This window comes from Melanotaenia boesemani, chromosome 5, assembly GCF_017639745.1.
Source record: "Melanotaenia boesemani isolate fMelBoe1 chromosome 5, fMelBoe1.pri, whole genome shotgun sequence".
In the NCBI taxonomy this organism is placed as follows: domain Eukaryota; kingdom Metazoa; phylum Chordata; class Actinopteri; order Atheriniformes; family Melanotaeniidae; genus Melanotaenia; species Melanotaenia boesemani.
The window spans coordinates 4,777,592-4,796,630 of record NC_055686.1 but is presented as its reverse complement, the minus strand read 5'-3'; the positions used below and the strand labels follow the sequence as shown (position 1 = coordinate 4,796,630).

General features: G+C 42.4%; 2 protein-coding genes across 2 annotated transcripts in view; one reads left to right on the top strand and one right to left on the bottom strand.

The window, feature by feature from the left end:
* The window catches only part of LOC121640441, a 292,781-nt gene extending 284,654 nt beyond the window's left edge, over positions 1 to 8,127 (top strand). Inside the window, exons 8-10 of the mRNA XM_041986196.1 lie at positions 2,293 to 2,619; positions 7,470 to 7,802; positions 7,895 to 8,127. Of these exons, the coding sequence (XP_041842130.1) occupies positions 2,293 to 2,619; positions 7,470 to 7,802; positions 7,895 to 7,974 (740 nt within the window). The 3' untranslated portion in view covers positions 7,975 to 8,127. The remainder of the gene's footprint in view (positions 1 to 2,292; positions 2,620 to 7,469; positions 7,803 to 7,894) is intronic.
* Positions 1 to 19,039, bottom strand: part of LOC121640415 — a 601,409-nt gene that overhangs the window by 195,171 nt on the left and 387,199 nt on the right. The gene's annotated exons all lie outside the window — the stretch shown is intronic.

Sequence of the window (19,039 nt, the reverse complement as noted above, 5' to 3'; positions counted from 1 at the left end):
CACATCTCATGTTTGGTTCTTATTATGTCGTCAGTGGTGCTGGTGATGCTGGACGTCCTCAGACTGTGTTTTATTGTTATTACCTGTAGGTGGAGTCGGTAGGGGTGAATGGATGGGGTTGGAGGTTCTGGTGAAGCAGATTCTCTTCATGTTGTGGTCTCTTATCAGTAGATGGAGTGTGTGGAGCTGAGTAGATGAGATGAGGAGGAGGAGTGATGCTGGTTGCAGGTCGTTTCCAGTTTATGGTTTCATTTAGAAATGATGTCAGCAGAGATGATGGTCTTGTGGACGAGTGCTGTCCCAGATCAAGTCTTCATGGTGATTTCCTTCCCGTTGACCAAAGCTCTTGGTCCGATGAAGTCCGCCCTGTGACCGTCTTTACGAGCTTCTCCACAGCTGGCCATATAGCAGCTCCAGCCTCTGTCTCTGTTTCTGTTAGGTCTTCATCAAAGTAAAGTTTGTAAAGTCTCTGACAGATCTGAGGGTGAATAAAACTAAAGCTGCACCTGGTTTTTGGTTGTTGCCGTCTCTTTTACCCAGCCGGTGTGCAACATCAATTCCCTCCATCGCCTGTTCTCCATGTTCTGGAGCAACATTTTGGCAGATTGTGGACACTTTCTGTTTTATATCTTCGTCCTCTTCCTCTTCTAAGCCAGCGATTCCCAATCCTGGTCCCCAAAGCCCACTATCCTGCAGGTCTTAAATGTGTCCCTGCTGCAACACACCTGATTCCAATTAAATGGTTCTGCTAATGAGCCATAAATTTGATTCAGGTGTGTCGTAGCAGGGAGACATCTAAAACCTGCAGGATAGTGTGCCTTGAGGACCAGGGTTGGGAATCTCTAAGCCATAAAAACTAAGACACCACCTTCTTTTCTAGCGTTCAGCTTCAGCTAGCCGTTAGCTAGATCAGCTTTGTCTTCTTGTTGTTTAATGTCATTTTTTTCTAGGACGTCTTTGCTTATTTTGATGTCATTGTTTTCATTGTGAACATATTCTAGTGGTTTTTAAGTACTTAAATTGTCTCCATGTTGCTGCTGATCAAACCTTCTTGTTTGTCTGCCTGTTCATTGATTCTGATGGTGCTGATAATATTTCTTTGTAGTTCCAGCAAGGAGGGATCCATGCTGTTACTGTTCTTGGGAGGCGGGCTGTTTAACGATGTGTCTGGGAGAGGCTTCAGGGTTATGTCTTCCTCTTCTTCCATGTTTATGCAGCTACATTTATCACTCACCTCAGAATATACGTGGTTGTTTGGAGTCTTCAGAGTTTTGGTTGTCTTCTTTTTTTTCCCGCTGTTGGACATGTGAACTTATGTGTTCTTTAGCTTCCCCAACAGAGCTAGTTAGCTGGGGGACAAAAAGGGTCTAGAGTTTGTTTAGTGTCTTCACAGGATTTAGTTCTTTATCTGTACATAAATGTTTTAGGATTTTATCAGGTGTGTAGCGGTAAAAAAATATAAAAATGCAGATGAATTTTACGACACATAAAACGTATGTCTTAACATGACGCCATCTTGGCTCCTCCCCTCTTCTTGTGGTTCTCTGACAGTCAGATTTGTTCCAGAAGCTGAGACAGAAATGTGAAGAGAAAGTTCAGGTTTTGTTCCAGAAGTCAGGAAAGCTCCTTCAGACTGAGTCCTTCACCAGTAAAGCAGCTCCACATCATGACTTTACCAAACAGAGTTGAAGCTTCACTGCATTTATCTCACACAGAGTCTCCATGTGGAGCAGCTGTTCTTCTTCTGTGGTGGTAAACAGCTGGATGCAGCAGCTTCAGTACATGTTCCTCCTGGAGCTGAGCTCAGTCGTGGTGGAGTTCAGCTTCAGATGGTTCAGATCAGAGAAGACTCATCAGATCTTCATGTTTCTGAGCTGATGTGTGTCAGACATGAAGACTGTGGAGGATCAGCCAGCGTCTGTTTAAGGAGTGGAGAGTTCTCAGCTCTCTGATCTTTATCTACTCCACTCTCTCCTCACTCATCCATTCATCTGATTGCTTCCTCCTCAGCTTCTGACTTCTTCTTTGGTAGCTGCTCCAAATGTCCTGAAGAAGAAAACAGGTCTTCATCACAAACTGGTTTCACTGGTTTCTGTCAGACGTGTGACGGACGTCAGGTGAGCTCAGGTCACCTGGTTGATCCACGTCCTCAAAGAAACTGCTGGAACTTCTTCTGTCTGAACACTGAGAGTCCTCCACCAGCATGAGACCCAGAGACCAGGATGAGACGGTCATGTGACCATCAGAGCTGCTGCTGCTGTCTGTACAGCTGATGGTGTTTGTTTCTCTCAGTCTACCAGGTGGAGGCGGAGTCAGAGGCGGAGTCTGTCCTGCTGCCCTGCAGAACCATAGTTCACCTGCCTGGAGACGCTAAAGTGGAGTGGAGGGATAATGACCACAGGACGGTCCATGTGTATAAGAACGGTTCTGACCAGCCTGAAGAACAGGACCAGTTCTACAGAGCCAGAACAGTGATGGAGAGAAACCCTCTACAATCTAGAAACCTCAGTCTGACTCTGAAACACCCCACAGATGGAGACAGTGACACCTTCACCTGCAGAGTCTACAGCAGGGAGGGAAACATCCTGATGGAGAAAAAAGTTCTGCTCACAGTCAGAGGTCAGTGGATTAAATCTGATGTTTGAGTATTTTTCCAATCAGCTGATCAGTTGTGATCAATACTGATCAGAGTGTGTTTAGAAGGTGAAAGTGAAATGTGTGTGTTTGAGAGTAAATGTGATTGAATGAGTTCAGCATTTAGCTGCAGTCTCACAACGCTGCTCGTAGAGTTCTTGTTTGATTGGACCTTAGGACCGCACAGGAACCAGGACCAGTTCAAATATGAGATCTTTATTTAACTGGTCTTCAAAGTCCAGGACATAAAATAAGAACCTTAAAGCACAACCAGAGAACATGAAATATCATGCTCAATCAGTTATATCATTATAATTATAATATTATATAATTATAAAATTTAACAATTAAAATAAAAATTACAATTATCTTGTAAAGAAAAGTGAAAATGTAGGAAAAATGGAGATTTTTTATTTTAACATGGACTTTTATTCCAACATGTCCATTCTCATCTATTTAAAACATTTAAGATAAAAGTCAGAAATGGAGAAACAAAGAATCCTCACAACCTGAACACAGTGAATTCTGAACATCCCAAATATGCAGAAAACCTCCTGCTTTCTTTGTGAGTGTGTAAAAGTCAAATTCTACTTTAATTCGAGCAGCTAAAAGCCTCTTCAGCACCACAGTCCTGTGATGACGTATGGAGGGGGTTGGAGCGTGGGGAGGTGGGCTTTATGTGTGTCTAGCTGTCCTGGATCTGACTTTAGGGCAGTTGGTTGTGTCCATGAAGGTCAGGTCTCCTTAATTCAGCCAGTCTGGACAGGACCGGAGAGGACACAGTTTCTTTTAACTGCTGCTGACACTTTGGACAGAAGTCCATCCAGAAATATCAGCAGAGCTGCTTTCAATGTGTCCCAGTAGTTGTCCAGGTCTGCGGGATGCTGGATGCCTCCATATGGATCAGAAAGCTTTGTGAGTCTGGTCAGGAAGTGGACAGATTCATCTTAGACCAGATGACTTTGTCTTTTCAGTCCATCCCAGAGTTCAGTGACTGGAACTCTGTACGCTGCGTTTCCATCTGCATTCTAGTTGAGCTGTTCACACCTGGCCAGTCCCACAGTCTTTGCAGCAGGTTTCTGGAAATCTGCAGCTGACGTTCTCACGGCTGACAGATGACGGATTTCAGGCCTGGTTGCTCTGAATTCATGACAAAAGTCTTTAAGGGCTGCTGGGAATTCTGTGGTGCTGTCAGCTGGGTTTGGAAGTTCTTTTCTTTTTTTCAGTTCCAGACTGGAGTCCCCATCTTTGTACAGATCACACTGGCCCCTGTACAAATAAAAAATACTCTTTTTATTTTAATACTAGAACACCAGCGGTAATTCTGACGCTACATTTAAACTTCATTCATTCCCTTTAGAAGTTTAGAGCTTAAATAAAATTAGCTAATTCTAATCAAAGAAGCTTTTAGGAAACAAAGTGTGAAGCAACAATTGTCGTCTCGTTTGCCACAGAAACCATCAAAGTCTAAACTTAGAACCAGAACCAGAATCCACTTTATTGTCGTTGCACAGGATGCAACCAACCTGAGGAAGCAGCTTTCATGTTAAGATAAAAACACACTCCCGATAAAATAATGATGAAATGAAATAATTAAAATACATTTAACATTTGACGGACAGCAAGAATTATTGCACAGGCTCTATTTCAGCCAAATGACTCAGTACTTCATGGAAGCAGAGTTCAGGGATGAGACAGCTCTGGGATAAAAGCTGTTTTTCACTCTGTTGCTTTTTGCTTTTATCTTTGCTTTTATTGTCACAGCCTGAATATTAGTAAAAAGCGGAGCAGGGGTGGAGGAACCTGAAGTGATGGAGAACAGCCAGACAGCATGACAGAAGTAAGAGCTCAGCTATATGAAGCAAGAAGAGGAGATTTATATGATCATGAGCGTCTCCACTAATTACTATGAGCTTAAATCAACTATTCAGAAGTGTCAGCAGCTCAGATCAGGTCTCTGCTCCTGCTGCAGCACCTGCACATGACTATGCAGCATGTGCATTTAATACCTTAAAAGTCCTTAAATTAGACAGTTTGACCTTAAATGTTATACGGTAGGTCTTAAATCATGTCGGTCTAAAGTTGTAACGCTGTGTTGAGTTAAAATGTGTCGGGAAATGTCTGAACTGCAAAGTGACGGAAGTGAAGTAATTTCCTCTCGTTCCAACCCGACCATTATATTGAAATTAGGAACCAATTATTGCTGACTTTGCAGGGAGAAATGATTGGGGAACATTTAGCCCGACACACACGAAGCCTTTATTTTCGTGTGAAAGAAAGCTAGCAGACAGTAACTTGAGGATTTAGTGGGTTCGGTGAGTAAAATGGGAAAGTGTAAATGTAATATTACATGGCTGGACAAAGGATCGTTCTCGGCCTGGTTGACACCGGTGGAGAACCCATTCGAAGCTCGGTGCAAGAAGAACATCAAACTGGGAACGATGGGGATAGAGGCTTTGGAGGCACATGAGCAACCAGCGAAGCATATCACCGCCTTCAAAGCAAACAGCAAGGGGATGGAGGGATGGAGGGAGAGGGGGTGTTTTAGGGTTAAATGATTTAATCCATAAAAACCAGAGAAGAAGAAGAAGAAGAAGAAGAAGTCCTCTGCTGCTGAAGATCCCACACAAGCAAACTGAACTGCTCCTCAACACACTGATGTTTGTTCACACAGCATCCTGATTGGTCCACACCTAGCAACACCAACACACACTGATTATGGGATGTTGCTGCTCTGCTTTCATCTGGATTGTTCTTCCATGTTCAAAGACGTCTCAGAGCTCCTCTTTAGGGGAAAGTTTGAACTGGAGTGAAAGTCCAGATTCAGACTGGAAGAACTTTTCCACCATCACTTCAACATTCTTCATCCATTTACTCTAAAATGTGTCATTTAGGTTGAGGACTCCAAAACATGAGGACACCTTCATCATGTGGCTTCATCATCACTGACTGATGACATCATGTGTTTAGTTTTCCAGGAAAAGTTCCAGAGAATTTGCTCTTTTTTCCCAGTGTGAGAGTTTCCATGAAGGGATGAGGAAGCTCAGGTGCTTCTACAAAGACCTTCTGTCTTTTAATGACGAGTCCGTCTGGAAGCAGAGGCTGAAGTTTCCTCTGTTCTTCCTGCTGAAGGAGTCACATGATCAGGACTTCCTGTATGCTGCTTCCCAGTAGTGGACGTTGTGTTTGACAGGAAGCTTCCAGACAGAAGAAGAAGGTCCGTGTTGAACATGTGTTTGTGTTCAGAGGAGCTTCTTCCAGCTCTGATCTGAGCTGCTTTGAAACGTGTGTGTTCATTGAAGCTGTTTGACTTTCATCTGTTAGATCATCTGAAGCATCTAGAAGCTTCTCTGCTGAAAGAACTGCCAGTATCTTCTCCTGATGGTGGAGAAGAGAAACAGGACGCAGCTGTCCAGAAGCAAAGAGGCTGTTTTTGGTTGGGAGGGGTTCTGTGGGGGGCCGGGGGAAGGAAGTCCCTCTCAGTGCTTCCACTGGATCCTTCCTAAACAAAAGGGACTGGTTCTGCTGGGAATCATTTCTACCAGTGGGATCAAACACCATCAGAGCTGCTGACTTCTTCTTTCCATCAGACCAACACAAACAGCAGCTCCATCACAAACGTGTCTGAGTGAAACTTCAACTGATCCACACCCACATAAAGACGGAGAGTTTTCCTCCGTCTGGAGGCTCATCACTGGGACCAGTGTGTGTGTGTGTGTTGGGCGGTGTAGTGTGTGTTAGATGGACTCACTGAGTCTCAGATGGAGACCTGAACCTTCATGGAAGCTGGTCTGGGATCTGCCAGTGGACTGTTTCCTGCAGCATCCTGTGCTGAGGAGACCCAGATCAGCTGTGTGAAGTGGAAATGTGAGTGTGAGGGAATTTCTCCTCCACATCTCTGAGATCAAACGCTGCAGAAATCATCTGATGCTCAGACTAGTGGAGGAAGGAGGACCAGGGTTCAGGTCTCCTCCAGGATGTTGAAGCAGCCAGTAATGTAGAGCAGCTTCAGGAAGAGCTGAGAGAGAATCCTCTTCCTTCTTCCAGAGGCTGAACTCTTCCTGATGAGCAGCATCCATGGTGTCCCTGAGGATCCAGTCTGAGCTGCTGTTTCAGTCAACAAACAGCTGCTGAACGTTGTGCTGCAGGAGAAACCACAGCAGCTTTCCTCCTCAACACATCTGGAGGAAGCTCATCTGGAGGAGACAGCTGGGTAGATGTAGCTGGAACATCTGGAAGAATCCAGTTTGGAGTCCTAAAGTCCAGAAGTCGGGCTGAATGTGGATCAGGAGAGATTTGGGACTGAAAGCTGTGGTTCTGCTCTCAGAGACTGAAGCTTTGTCACGTTTGCTTCATCCTGCAAAGATGCTCCATCTTCCACCAGGACTGATGGAACAAATCCAGTCAGACATGCAGTTTGTTGGAGGAAGCAGCAGATCTGAGGTCAGTCTGGTCAGCAGCAGCTTCCACTGGGATTGATCTGGATTCATTGATCATCATTTGACAGTAAACTGGAGCAAAGTGGGACTCCAGTGAGAATCAAAGCTGCTGTTTGATGGGAAGAAATGAGGCTGGAAAGCTGCTTCTCAGATGTGATGTTGATGTGAAGCTGGAGTCTCTTCACTGATCCAGTTTCTCTTCTTCTCTGCAAACATGATGTTTGTGATGTGAAGAAGAAGAAAGAGCAGCTGCAGCTTTAAATCCACTCACTTCTTCATGGATCTGCTTCTGCAGCAGCTTCTTCACACTGGATCATCTGATCTTCACTCACTGTTTGATCCCACTTTCTGATCACTCATCAATAAGCTGATCAGCTGATTTTCTTCTTCTCTCAGTCTGTCAGGTGGAGGTGGAGGAGGGGGCGGAGTCTGTCCTGCTGCCCTTCAGAACTACACCTGACCTGCCTGGAGAAGCTGAAGTGGAGTGGTGGCGCTTGGAACCTAAACCTGGAGTGAAGGTCCACATGTACCAGAATGGTTCTGATCAACCTGAAGACCAGGACCAGGTCTACAGAAACAGAACTAAGATGAATCAAGATCCTCTGAAAACTGGAGACTTCAGTCTGACTCTGGATCATCCCAAACATGGAGACAGTGGACGGTACAGATGTGGAGTGAAGAGGGAAGGAGGTTTCATGAGATATAAAACATTTCAGCTCCAAGTCAAAGGTTTGTTTGTTTGTTTGTTTGTTTGTTTGTTTGTTTGTTTGTCTGTTTGTTTGTCTGTTTTCTTGTCTGACTGTCTTCTGTCTCCTCTGCAGGGAGAGTTCAGGTCCAGGATCAGAGGACATCAGGAACAGAAGCAGATCCGACTCCTCTGATGGCTGATCAATCAGTCTGATCTTTGATTATTGATCCAATCTGACTTTGGATCAGAGAGAAAATATCAGTGAAGGATCTGATGGACGATGGATGAAGAGAGGACTTGTTCCAGCCTGCAGACGTAGTATTGATCAGTAGTGATCAGTGATGTCAGAGTGGAGTCAGTGTGATGTCACATGTTGATCAGCTGTGTGTTTTGGACTCCAGCATCTTGTTGTTGTTTGTTTTAGACTCTTAGTGTCATGAAGGCGTCCTGCCGTAGATCCTGTTAACTGTGACAGAGGTCTCACTCTGGACCAAACTTTCCAGCATCGTGGAGGACGTTCCCTCACCGTAACATCTGGAGGAAGAGGAGAGGGAACTTTCCAGATGTTTCCTCGCCGTAACATCTGGAGGAAGAGGAGAGGGAACTTTCCAGATGTTCCCTCACCGTAACATCTGGAGGAAGAGGAGAGGGAACTTTCCAGATGTTCCCTCACCGTAACATCTGATATGTAGTGAATAATTCAGTTTTTGTCATAATTAGCAGTAAATAATACAATAATTCAAACTGGCATTTAGAGGGTTAAAAACTAGTGATGTGCTGATCGATACCAAAATATCGATACCACCGATACCAGCTTATTATGTTCTAGAATCGATTATCATGTTAGAATATCGATATTTTACTGATTTGGGGTAAAAATGAAGTCTATCATGAAGTGGAATACAGTGGAAAGTAACTAGAATATCCGGATCTTCTCTAAATTATACCCAGTTGGCAGGAACTACTTTTTCTTCCGCCTGCCATAGTCCTATGTGAAGTGGCCCAGCGTAGGGGCGCAGCAGCATCTCTCACTCAGGTCGTAGCATCACGTGTGGAGCTGAACAGCAACGGTGTGGTGTAAGATGTGTGTGTCTATCATGAAGTGGAAAATCCTGGAACTGCCAAGTTAATATAAATTTATAACCAGGTCTCACAACTAAACATGATACGCTGCAGAAACAGAAGAATATTTGTTTAGTTGGTTTCTCCCACAGTGAGTATTGATCAGTGTTGGCTTATTGATCAGTGATCAGAAAGTGGGAGTCAAACACTGAACATGATCCAGTGTGAGGAAGCTGCTGCAGGTGCTGCTACCAGACTCCATTGATAGTTCACTGCTTTCATTCTTCTTCTGCCACAAAGTTTCAGCAGAAACATGATGTTTGTGGAGAAGAAAAGAACATTTGTTCCTCATCTATTTTCTCAGAGAGAGATCAGATGGAAACGATCAATCCTTCTTAAATCTAAATCACAGTTTAAGACGTTGTAATTAGCAAATAGCAAAGCAGAAGGATTCGTGTTACACGACGCCTGGTCCAGGTTTCACATCTGCAGCATTCATGGTTTTACAGCTTCCTTCTTCCTGTCGTCTTCCATGTGAGACAGACTTTTTATTTCATTCAATAAATCACAACTCGTTTTAAAATCAAACACCTTCAATCAGATGTTGAATGAAAAAGGAGCAGCAAGAAGTAAAGTCATTTAAACATCATGGAGCAGCTACATTCAGCTCAGAAGTCTCGTCTTCAAACCTCATCACGGAATAATTCTCCAGAAATGAGAGAAAACACAGAAATGTCCTGATAAGACGGTTTTAATGAGGAGAGTCGCTCTAAATAATCTGAAAGTTCACATCTCAGAGAACGTGCTGATGTTAAGAAAACCTACAATGATTACTGGATCCATTTTAAGCCGTAACACGACTCAGAAATTCCTCCAATGACGTAGATTCAGCTTGTTCAGCTGCGTCTCTGTGATGGACATGTACGGCGAGTGGAAGGGGCCAATTCTGTGTTCACCTAGCACAGAAGAGGATTCTTCACCTCCATGGGAGAGCTTTAAAATGCAGATTTTTCTCTGGTTTCCAGGTGGCTGAAGCCACATATTGTCCCACATCTCATGTAGAAATCTGATGGAAAACAAATATTTCTGCAGAAACACTGAGTGGAAGCTGGAATTTAACACATTTAATCACAATATCTGACAGAAAAACCACAGTTAGATTTTATTTCCCTCATCGTGTTCACAACTACTACAAAGTGTTTCTTTGGAAGAAGCTCTCACAAAGTCTTCATTTCTTTTCATGTGAATTTAGTCAGAAATGCTGCAGATATTGAAGTCAGGTTGCTGCTGGTTTCAGGACAAATAGCAGCTAAATGCTGCACTGCTCAGATCCACATGCACACATTTTAATGAGATGGCTTCACACTTCATTCCTCCATGTTTTCTGTCTAGATTCAAGAAGAAACTTTGACATTTGTCCTGTTTTTTTATACTAATTAACGGTTTAACCCTTTAAAGTTCAACCAAGATAAAATGTGGAGAAAGCTTTATTTTTTATCGGAAGTCTTTATTTGGCTCTTTAACAAAATGTAAAAGATTAACTAAAATATTTTTCTATGTTTTCTATTTATTACAGTGTGATATGTAAAAGTTATTGTAGTAAAAAATGTGTCCACCAGGGGGCAGAAGACAAGTATTAGACTGTGTACAACAGGGTTTTGAGCAGTTTTTACCTGCAGCATTAAAGGGTTAATACACCTCCATTAGTCTTTTTATTTAAACTCTGTCAGTGAGAGAAATGAGCTGGAAGTATCTGAGTAGCGGCTGCTTAAACACTGAGGAACCGAGCTGAAACGCTTCCTTTATGGCCTCCTTCAGTAAAGAAAACTCTGGAACATCCTTGATGAGAGGTAAGGGAATTATTACGTCCCAGAATGCTTTGCAGTCGCAGCTTTTAAGTACGTTGATTCGTTTCCACCCAGTCATACTGACGGTGATTCATGTCAACAAACAGGAGAAAATCATTTTTATCAGTGTGCTGGAAAAGTTTTGCTTATTATGGACTAAATGACTTTTGTGCTTCAGAGACTCAAAGCTGGAAACAAGAAGAAAGAAATCATTTTATTTAAGAGTCAAACATGACATTAAAAAGATGGACCAAGGGACACAAACAGGGCCGTAGCAGGAAATTCTGGGCCCTGTTGGTGGGCCCCTGTGTGGACGTGATGGATAGCTCTCACGCATACTTTTCCCACGGTAGAAGACCAAGCTGATAAATCTGATCTTAGTTTAAGCTGGAAATGGTAAAATGTCTTCTCTGGCCATTTTCCTGGTTCATCTGGCAGATATTCGTCTGCATGGCTCCGCCATCTCAGCCCAACTAATCTCAGATGAGTCCAGAACACAGGTCTCCTGATACATTGTCCCCGCTGACAGATACATAGCATCTTCAATCTTTGCTAATCATTATTATCACACTCCACAATGTTGAAAGTTTTCTAAACAACTTCTTTGTTTTAGTGATGAGACGCTGTTTATACCATAAAATGATGATTAATCACAACTGAAAAGTTCATATTCAATCTAAATCCAGGTTTACAGTGAGGGGGGGCTGCTTCAGGGTCTCAGAAATCCACATAAAGCCAGAGTCTGGTGTCCATCGGGCCTTTGTGATGCCGTCTGTCCTTCATGGTTTTAACACAACTGAGGTTCTTTTTTCCCAAGATGCAAGTCACCAATGAAAGAATACGGATAAAACTACCGTCAAAAGGAAAATCCTTCACATTTGGTCCTATTTTTACAGACTTTTCTAAGAGTGTAGCTACGTACATAAATTCACATTTGCATGTGTGTGTGCACAAACACAAATACACACACACAAACAGGATGCTGACTGTGTTTCATTGCTGTTGTGTACTTTTCTTTTCCCATTTTCCAGACGTTCAAAAGATTAAAATAACTACAAAAAAAACTCTTATGTGGACCAAAATATAATAATAAACATAATAAACCATCCCCCTTTTATTTGTTTGTCCCACACAGTTAGCATGGTTAGCATGTAGTTGCTACGTTTGGCCATTGGGGGGCGTGTCACACACAGTGCTGCTGCTAACAGCTTTCCAGCAGTTCAGGGCTGTCAGCTGATGAAAAGTGTGGATGCTGCTCACTGTACCTCTGATGTCTGTTTGCTAACAAGTAAAAATTCACCAATAACATGTATGAGACAGTAAAAGAGTCCCAGAAAGTGTGGGAAAGTCGGCTGTTAGGTGTGTAGTTGTCAGAAGTGTGGTTAATGTTGTTAGCATGAGGAAGCTAGCAGCTAAGCTAACTTTTATCTGTCGTATCTGGACTAGAGTTCAGCCGTGAGTGTTTGTGATGAAATGTGTCTACATGTCCCTGTAGCTAAGGAGAAGATGTAAAGTGCAGGAGGAACCATTGTAACGTGTTATTAGAGTAAAGTTTGCAGTGTGTGGATGCTGCCTGTACCTCTCATGTCTGCTTGCTAACAGCCGACCACAATAAAAACCCACAAAGATAACACACTGAGTCCTTATTGAAGTGTGCAACACATTCATGCAGTGTTTCTCAGTCCTGGTCCTCAGGACTCCCTGCCTGTAATGTGTGATTTTTAGAGGTTCGTGGTGGTCGGCAGATGAAACACACAAAGTCAGAGTGCTAGAATAAATGTGTCAGGTTTATTCCCCGCAGCTCATGACACTCATCATTACATCTCAATGGGTTCAGCCTTATAAGCATAGCATAGCTTGCCCTACCTTTGACACGGACTGGAGAGCCAACAATCCCGGTAGAGTGGCTTAGAAAACCCCGGCTGGGCGTTCGTATACGTAACCCGCAGCAGACTCTACCGAGATGTGGGATTTCCCCGTCTTTATACTTATTTAGAAAAAACACAACATCGCATGAGAGAGAGGATGGCCGGTCCTTTCCCACAGGCGAGGATGAGTCCTGAGATCCTGTCTTGTAAACATATTTACAAGACACCCTTTTCTCACCCTTCCAAAGATAGGCAGTTACACAGTTCCCAAAACAAGCAGAATAATATAACAAAAACAGTATGCAGGTGGTCACTTGGGACAAAACAAGCAGTTATATAATATAATAGCATGAAAGTGGGCATTTTAGGACACAAATTAGATATTCCCATATCATTCCACCTCTGGCCTAAAATGGCCTTAATTCATAAAACCTTCCAAAACAAGCAGTTATATAACCCCAATAGCATACAGGTGGGCATTTTAGGACACAAATTAGATATTCCCATATCACTGCCCTGCATGTTTTAGAGGTTAGTAAATCCAGCACAGCTGATTCAGATCATGGAACTGCTCCTCCAGGTCTTTATAAGCTGCTAATGATCCACTTATTTCAGTCAGATGTGTTAAAGAAGGAAACATCAAAAACATGCAGGACAGTGGGTCCTGAGGACCAGGACTGGGAAACCCTGCATTTATGGAGGAGTTTAGGTCCAGTCCCTCATGCACCTCAGGGTTTAACTCTGATTTTACAACAACATTGCAGCCGTCTTCATTGGCAGCTTTTCTATCAGAGCCTGTACAAGATAAAACGCTTTGCTTAAAACCACAACCAGCTGTTTAGTTCTGGAAACTTAAAGGATCATATTAACGTTGCAGCTTTATGACCACAAGTTGGAACATTTGCTGAGAATACAGCTGCAAATACACAATAATCTGAATACTGACTGTGTTCATGGATCAGAACAACGTCTCTGTTCACAGATGTTGACCTCAGTTCTACAAACATCTGGCTTCTAAAGTCTGAAAACATTAAATGTGAAAGAACAGCAGGAGAAGAGAGAGATGAGATGTTCAACTCAGTTTAAATGATGCTCTGTGGTGACATCATCATAGTCATCATCCAATCCCTGATCAGCCTGGGTGGGTGGAGTCATCACCATGGAGACGGGTAGGTCACTTCCTGCAGACAGAGCAGGTTAGAAAGAAAATGTAGATTATTGATCAACAGAAGAAGAAGAATTCAGAGATTGTTTGTTTGGTCGGTTCAGTGTTACCTGTGTTTCTGTGTCGATATAAAGACACCATGAGGAGGGTGGAGATGAAGTACAGACAGAACACCAGCAGGTGGAGGAGCAGAGTTAACACAAGATGGAGGGAGGATGTAGAAACAGGTGGAGCTACAGTAGTGGATGGGGCTGTGGTTGTAGTGTTACCTGCAGAGAGAATCCCACCTGGTCAGGTGACTGTGGATGAAATAAGTGTTGAAATGAGAGTGAAGCTCCTCACCTGTGACAGAGATCCAGCTGGGTGGAGACTCTCCATGACTGCTGATGCTACATCTGTAGAGACCTTCATCAGACCTGGTAACATGGTGGAGGGTCATGTGACCTGTAGACTCAGTCCTGATTACCCTGTTACTGGTTGCTCCCTCTCTGGACTCACACCAGTAAACTCCAGAGTCAAATGGGTTGGTGTAGCTGATGTTACAGGAAGAACCTGATGAATTTGATGCTTTCCTCCATCTATCTCCACACTCAGACAGTTGTCTGGTGGTGTTTCTCCTCACCGTCCATCCAGCAGAGCTGTCGTCCTCCTCACAGATCAGAGACACAAAATCTCCTTCAAACAGCTGAGATCTGCTGGGACTGATGTTCAGACGAGCTGTGAGGGATGAAATGACACAACAATGATCCTTTCCATGAATGTGACATTAAATCCTCTCAGAGAGTCTCAGAGAGGAGACCTGGACCACCAGAGTCAGACCTGAACCAGTAAAGACAGACAGTCTCTGCTGTCAGACAGGGTTTCTTGGACAGAAGCAGAAGAAGTTTACTAACCTCCGTTTGTTGTGCAGCACAGCAGTGAGATCAGAGCTGCAGAGAAATGACACTCAGCTCAGTTGGAGCTTTAATGACGGCTCTGCTGTGGGAAGCAGCAGTGATCATCTCTCAGCATTTACACACCAACACACATCCAGCAGATGGACTCACCCAGCAGCATCTGGACACATGTTCCCTCCATTCTGCAGCTGGATGGAATCAGACCAGCAGCAGTTTGACTGACAGGAAAATCCTCCTCTTCCTCTTCGTGTGCTGCTACATGTCAGATGGTCTGAGAGTTTTTTCCCTGAACACAAACTAGGAAAGACTTTAAAACAAGAAGTGGTAACACACAAACACACAAACATGGTTGCATGCTAACAAACACAAGAAAGCTTCTTCACTCTGACTTGGATGCAGTAATAACAACCCAGGTAGAATAAACAGTCACCTTCACACTCCTCACCACTGAAGATGATGAAGATCCCAAGACTAAACCCCTCACTGAAGGCAGGGACTCACCCCACCCAGAGGGAGAACTCCACCCACTTCTGACTGGGAACCAGAGGCTGAAATTTAAAGGAGCTGAATTTCCTCCTGGCTGTGTCACATCCAACAGCAAACTATGAGGGTATTTTTCTATCTTTAATCAAGAGTGTAATCGTTTGCTATTACAGAAGGATTTCTTGTCATGCTCAAATATCATTTTCCTCTCCCTCAAAACTCTGCTCTCATAAGGTCTCTTCTTGCTCTCAAATATATCTTCTTCCTTCCCAAACTCTGCTCCTCTTCTCAAGTTTAGTGTTACAGGTTAAAATCTCCTGCATCAGACTTGGTCTCTTTCTCTCACACCCAGACACTTTCTCTGCTCTCAAAACTTCTGCTCTTGGATATTTTTTCCTCTCTTGGGTTGCTGAAAGAGCTGTCTGTCAAACCTCCTCCAGCCAATAGAATACAAGATAAATGACCACCACGTATCTTCAGGGTGCGCTTGTTTTACTTGATACAGTGACTCCAGACTAGTTAACTGTTTTTGGGTTTTTTTGCCACCAAAATTTGCTCATTATAATCATTTTATGCTTTTTCTCTTTAAAGTAGACACATCTTTGTAGTAAAACATCCACAGCTAAACGTCAGTTTCTCACAGCGACTTTCTCTGCTCCAACATTTCTCCCTCCCTACTGCTCTGACTTCTGCTTTGTGCTTCTCTCTCCTCTCCAGCCCGACCATTCTTAAAGAAGCCACGCCGTTCTTTTAACAACTATAAACACCACCATGGTTCTGCACACTGACACTTAACTCTTGCAATCTGTTTTTTGTAATCTGGTGGGCCACAGATTATTGGCCCGCAGACCGCCAGTTGCCGACCACTGCTTTATGCGCTCTCACAAAGTCATCTTAGTTGAGGCAGCAGCCAATCACATAGATTTATCAGAGGCCCAATGAGTTTTAATATTACTGACAAAAAAGTGCCTACTTTAATAGAAAAGAGGAAAAAAAAACAAAACCAAACAAAAAAAACAATGCAATTAACTAGTCTAGAGTCTCTGTGTGAAGTAAAACAAGCGCACCCTGAAGAAGGCCATGACAATTTGCTTGGTCATCATTTATCTTGTATTCTATTGGCTGGAGGAGGTTTGACAGACAGCTCTTTCAGCAACCTAAGAGAGGAAAAAATATCCGAGAGCAGAGAAAGTGTCTGGGTGTGAGGGAAAGAGACAAAGTCTGTGCTCTGGAGATTTCAACCTGTAACACTAAACATGAAGAGCAAGTTTTAAAAGAAGGAATTTCTTTAGTGTGAGATCAGAGTTTTGAGAGAAAGCAATGTGATATTTCAGAAAACAAGAAATCTTCCTCTCAAATTAAACAATTACGCTCTTGATTAAAGACAGGAAAACACCCCCACACATTTCTTCCCTCTTTTCCCTCCTGAGCCATCGTGGAAATGATGTGATGAATATGTATTACGGGCGTCCACCTGACCTTTTGTAGCCACCATGTGGGCGTGGGAAGGTGCTTCCTCACGTGCGCCGGCTGTAGAGGTGATTCTGATTTATAAACAGAAACAGGAGTAGGATTGTGTGCGCACGCTTTGATAAATCTGAAAGTTTTTGTGTGCCGCATTTCCTTTTTTTCCCTTCGTACGCCACCTGTAGTCTGCTTTGCTACGCACAGTTTGATAAATGAGGCCCTGGACTGTAGAAGAACATAATGTCAGGAGGCTTTTCCTCGACTACAGCTCTGCCTTTAACAGCATCCGGCCAGGCAAGCTGGTAGGGAAGCTGACTGTTTTGGGGGTCCCACCCACCACTTGCAATTGGATGTTCTTATGGACAGCCTACAGGTTGTGAGGACAGGGGACAAAATTTCAGCTCAGCTCCCCGTCAGTACTGGTTCACCACAGGGCTGTGTCACGGTCTGCGGTGGAGGTGAGGACCCAATTGCAGGCAGTCAGGAGACAGAACTCGGTGTAAGTAATAAGGTTTATTCTCTCAAAAGTCAGGACAGGGAACCAAACACGACAGGGATAAACTAACTACATGTACCGCATATGACCACATAAGAGGACGTACGAGGATCTGACAAGGAGTAACTGAAAACCCAGGACATTTATACATGGAGGGAGTAATGGAGAACAGGTGAAGTGGATGAGTAATTAGACCAGGTGTTCTAACGAGGCAGAAAGAGAAACCACACAAGAGAAAAACTAACTTAACATGACAAATCCAAAAACCCAAACCATGATCTTAAAGCAGAAACTACTGACAAAAACCAGAACTATAACCCAGAACCATAACTAGAAAACGAACATGACCCACACACAGCCCATGATCGTGACAGGCTGCTGCCTAAGCCCAAAACTCTTCACCCTGTACTCCAGTGTGATTGGGTTCTGTGCAGCAGAATGGAAAATATGCAATATTCTCAGGTTGAGGGAGTTGTTGTTGTTTATATTTTATGTATTATTCACTGTTCTCTTTTACCGCTTTATTGTCTGTTCTTCTGTCTGCACTCGTTTTAATATCTTTTTATCTTATAGTTTGAATTCTAAGCGTGTGTTTGCACAAAATTTCCTATGTACAAATGACAAACTGTCCGAATCTGACAATAATCAAGCCGACTAAAGATGGAAGCATGGACTAGTTTTTCCAGGTCTTGCTGAGAAATCAGATCTTTAACCCCTGAAATATTTTTAAGTTCACAATCTGTAACAGATCTGGCTCCAGAGTCTTTGAGACCTTTTTGAAAAAAACCCGTGTGCTTAATGTCCAAGCAGCTGACATAAGATGTCGCCCAGATCTTTGCTGTTAATGGGACTAAACTGTGTCATGGTGCTTAAACTGGTTTTCAATGGACACAGTACGTCTGTTGAACCTGCTGTTGATGAACCAACCGCTTGTCTGATATTCTGGATTTTGTCTGTGAAGAGTTTGGTGAACTCATTGCAGCCTTGGAGGAATAAAGTTCAGGTGCTACTGACAGAGGAGGGTTTGTTAACCTGTCAACAGCAGCGAATAAGACCCGAGCATTATTATTTTTATTATTTTTGCTAATAATGTCAGAGAAATAGGACTTCCTTGCGTTCCTCAGTTGTAAATTATAAGAATAAATTATTATAGTAAACTCTGTAGTACTGTAGTAGTATAATACTAAATATTTTAGTAAACCCTGTAGTACTATAATAAATGTTATTATAGTAAACCCTGTAGCAATATAAAAAATATTATAGTAAACCCTGTAGTACTATAATAAATGTTATTATAGTGAACCCTGTAGCACTATAATAAATGTTAGTATAGTAAACCCAGTAGTACTATAATAAATATTATAGTAAACCCTGCAGTACTATAATAAATGTTATTATAGTAAACACTGTAGCAATATAATAAATATTAAAGTAAACCCTGCAGTACTATAATAAATATTATTATAGTTAACCCTGTAGCACTATAATAAATATTATAGTTAACCCTGTAGTACTATAATAAATGTTATTATAGTTAACCCTGTAGCAATATAATAAATATTAAAGTAAACCCTGCAGTACTATAATAAATATTATTATAGTTAACCCTGTAGCACTATAATAAATATTATAGTTAACCCTGTAGTACTATAATAAATGTTACTATAGTTAACCCTGTAGCAATATAATAAATATTAAAGTAAACCCTGCAGTACTATAATAAATGTTATTATAGTGAACCCTGTAGCACTCTAATAAATATTATTATAGTGAACCCTGTAGCACTATAATAAATGTTAGTATAGTAAACCCAGTAGTACTATAATAAATATTATAGTAAACCCTGCAGTACTATAATAAATGTTATTATAGTAAACACTGTAGCAATATAATAAATATTAAAGTAAACCCTGCAGTACTATAATAAATGTTATTATAGTTAACCCTGTAGCACTATAATAAATATTATAGTTAACCCTGTAGTACTATAATAA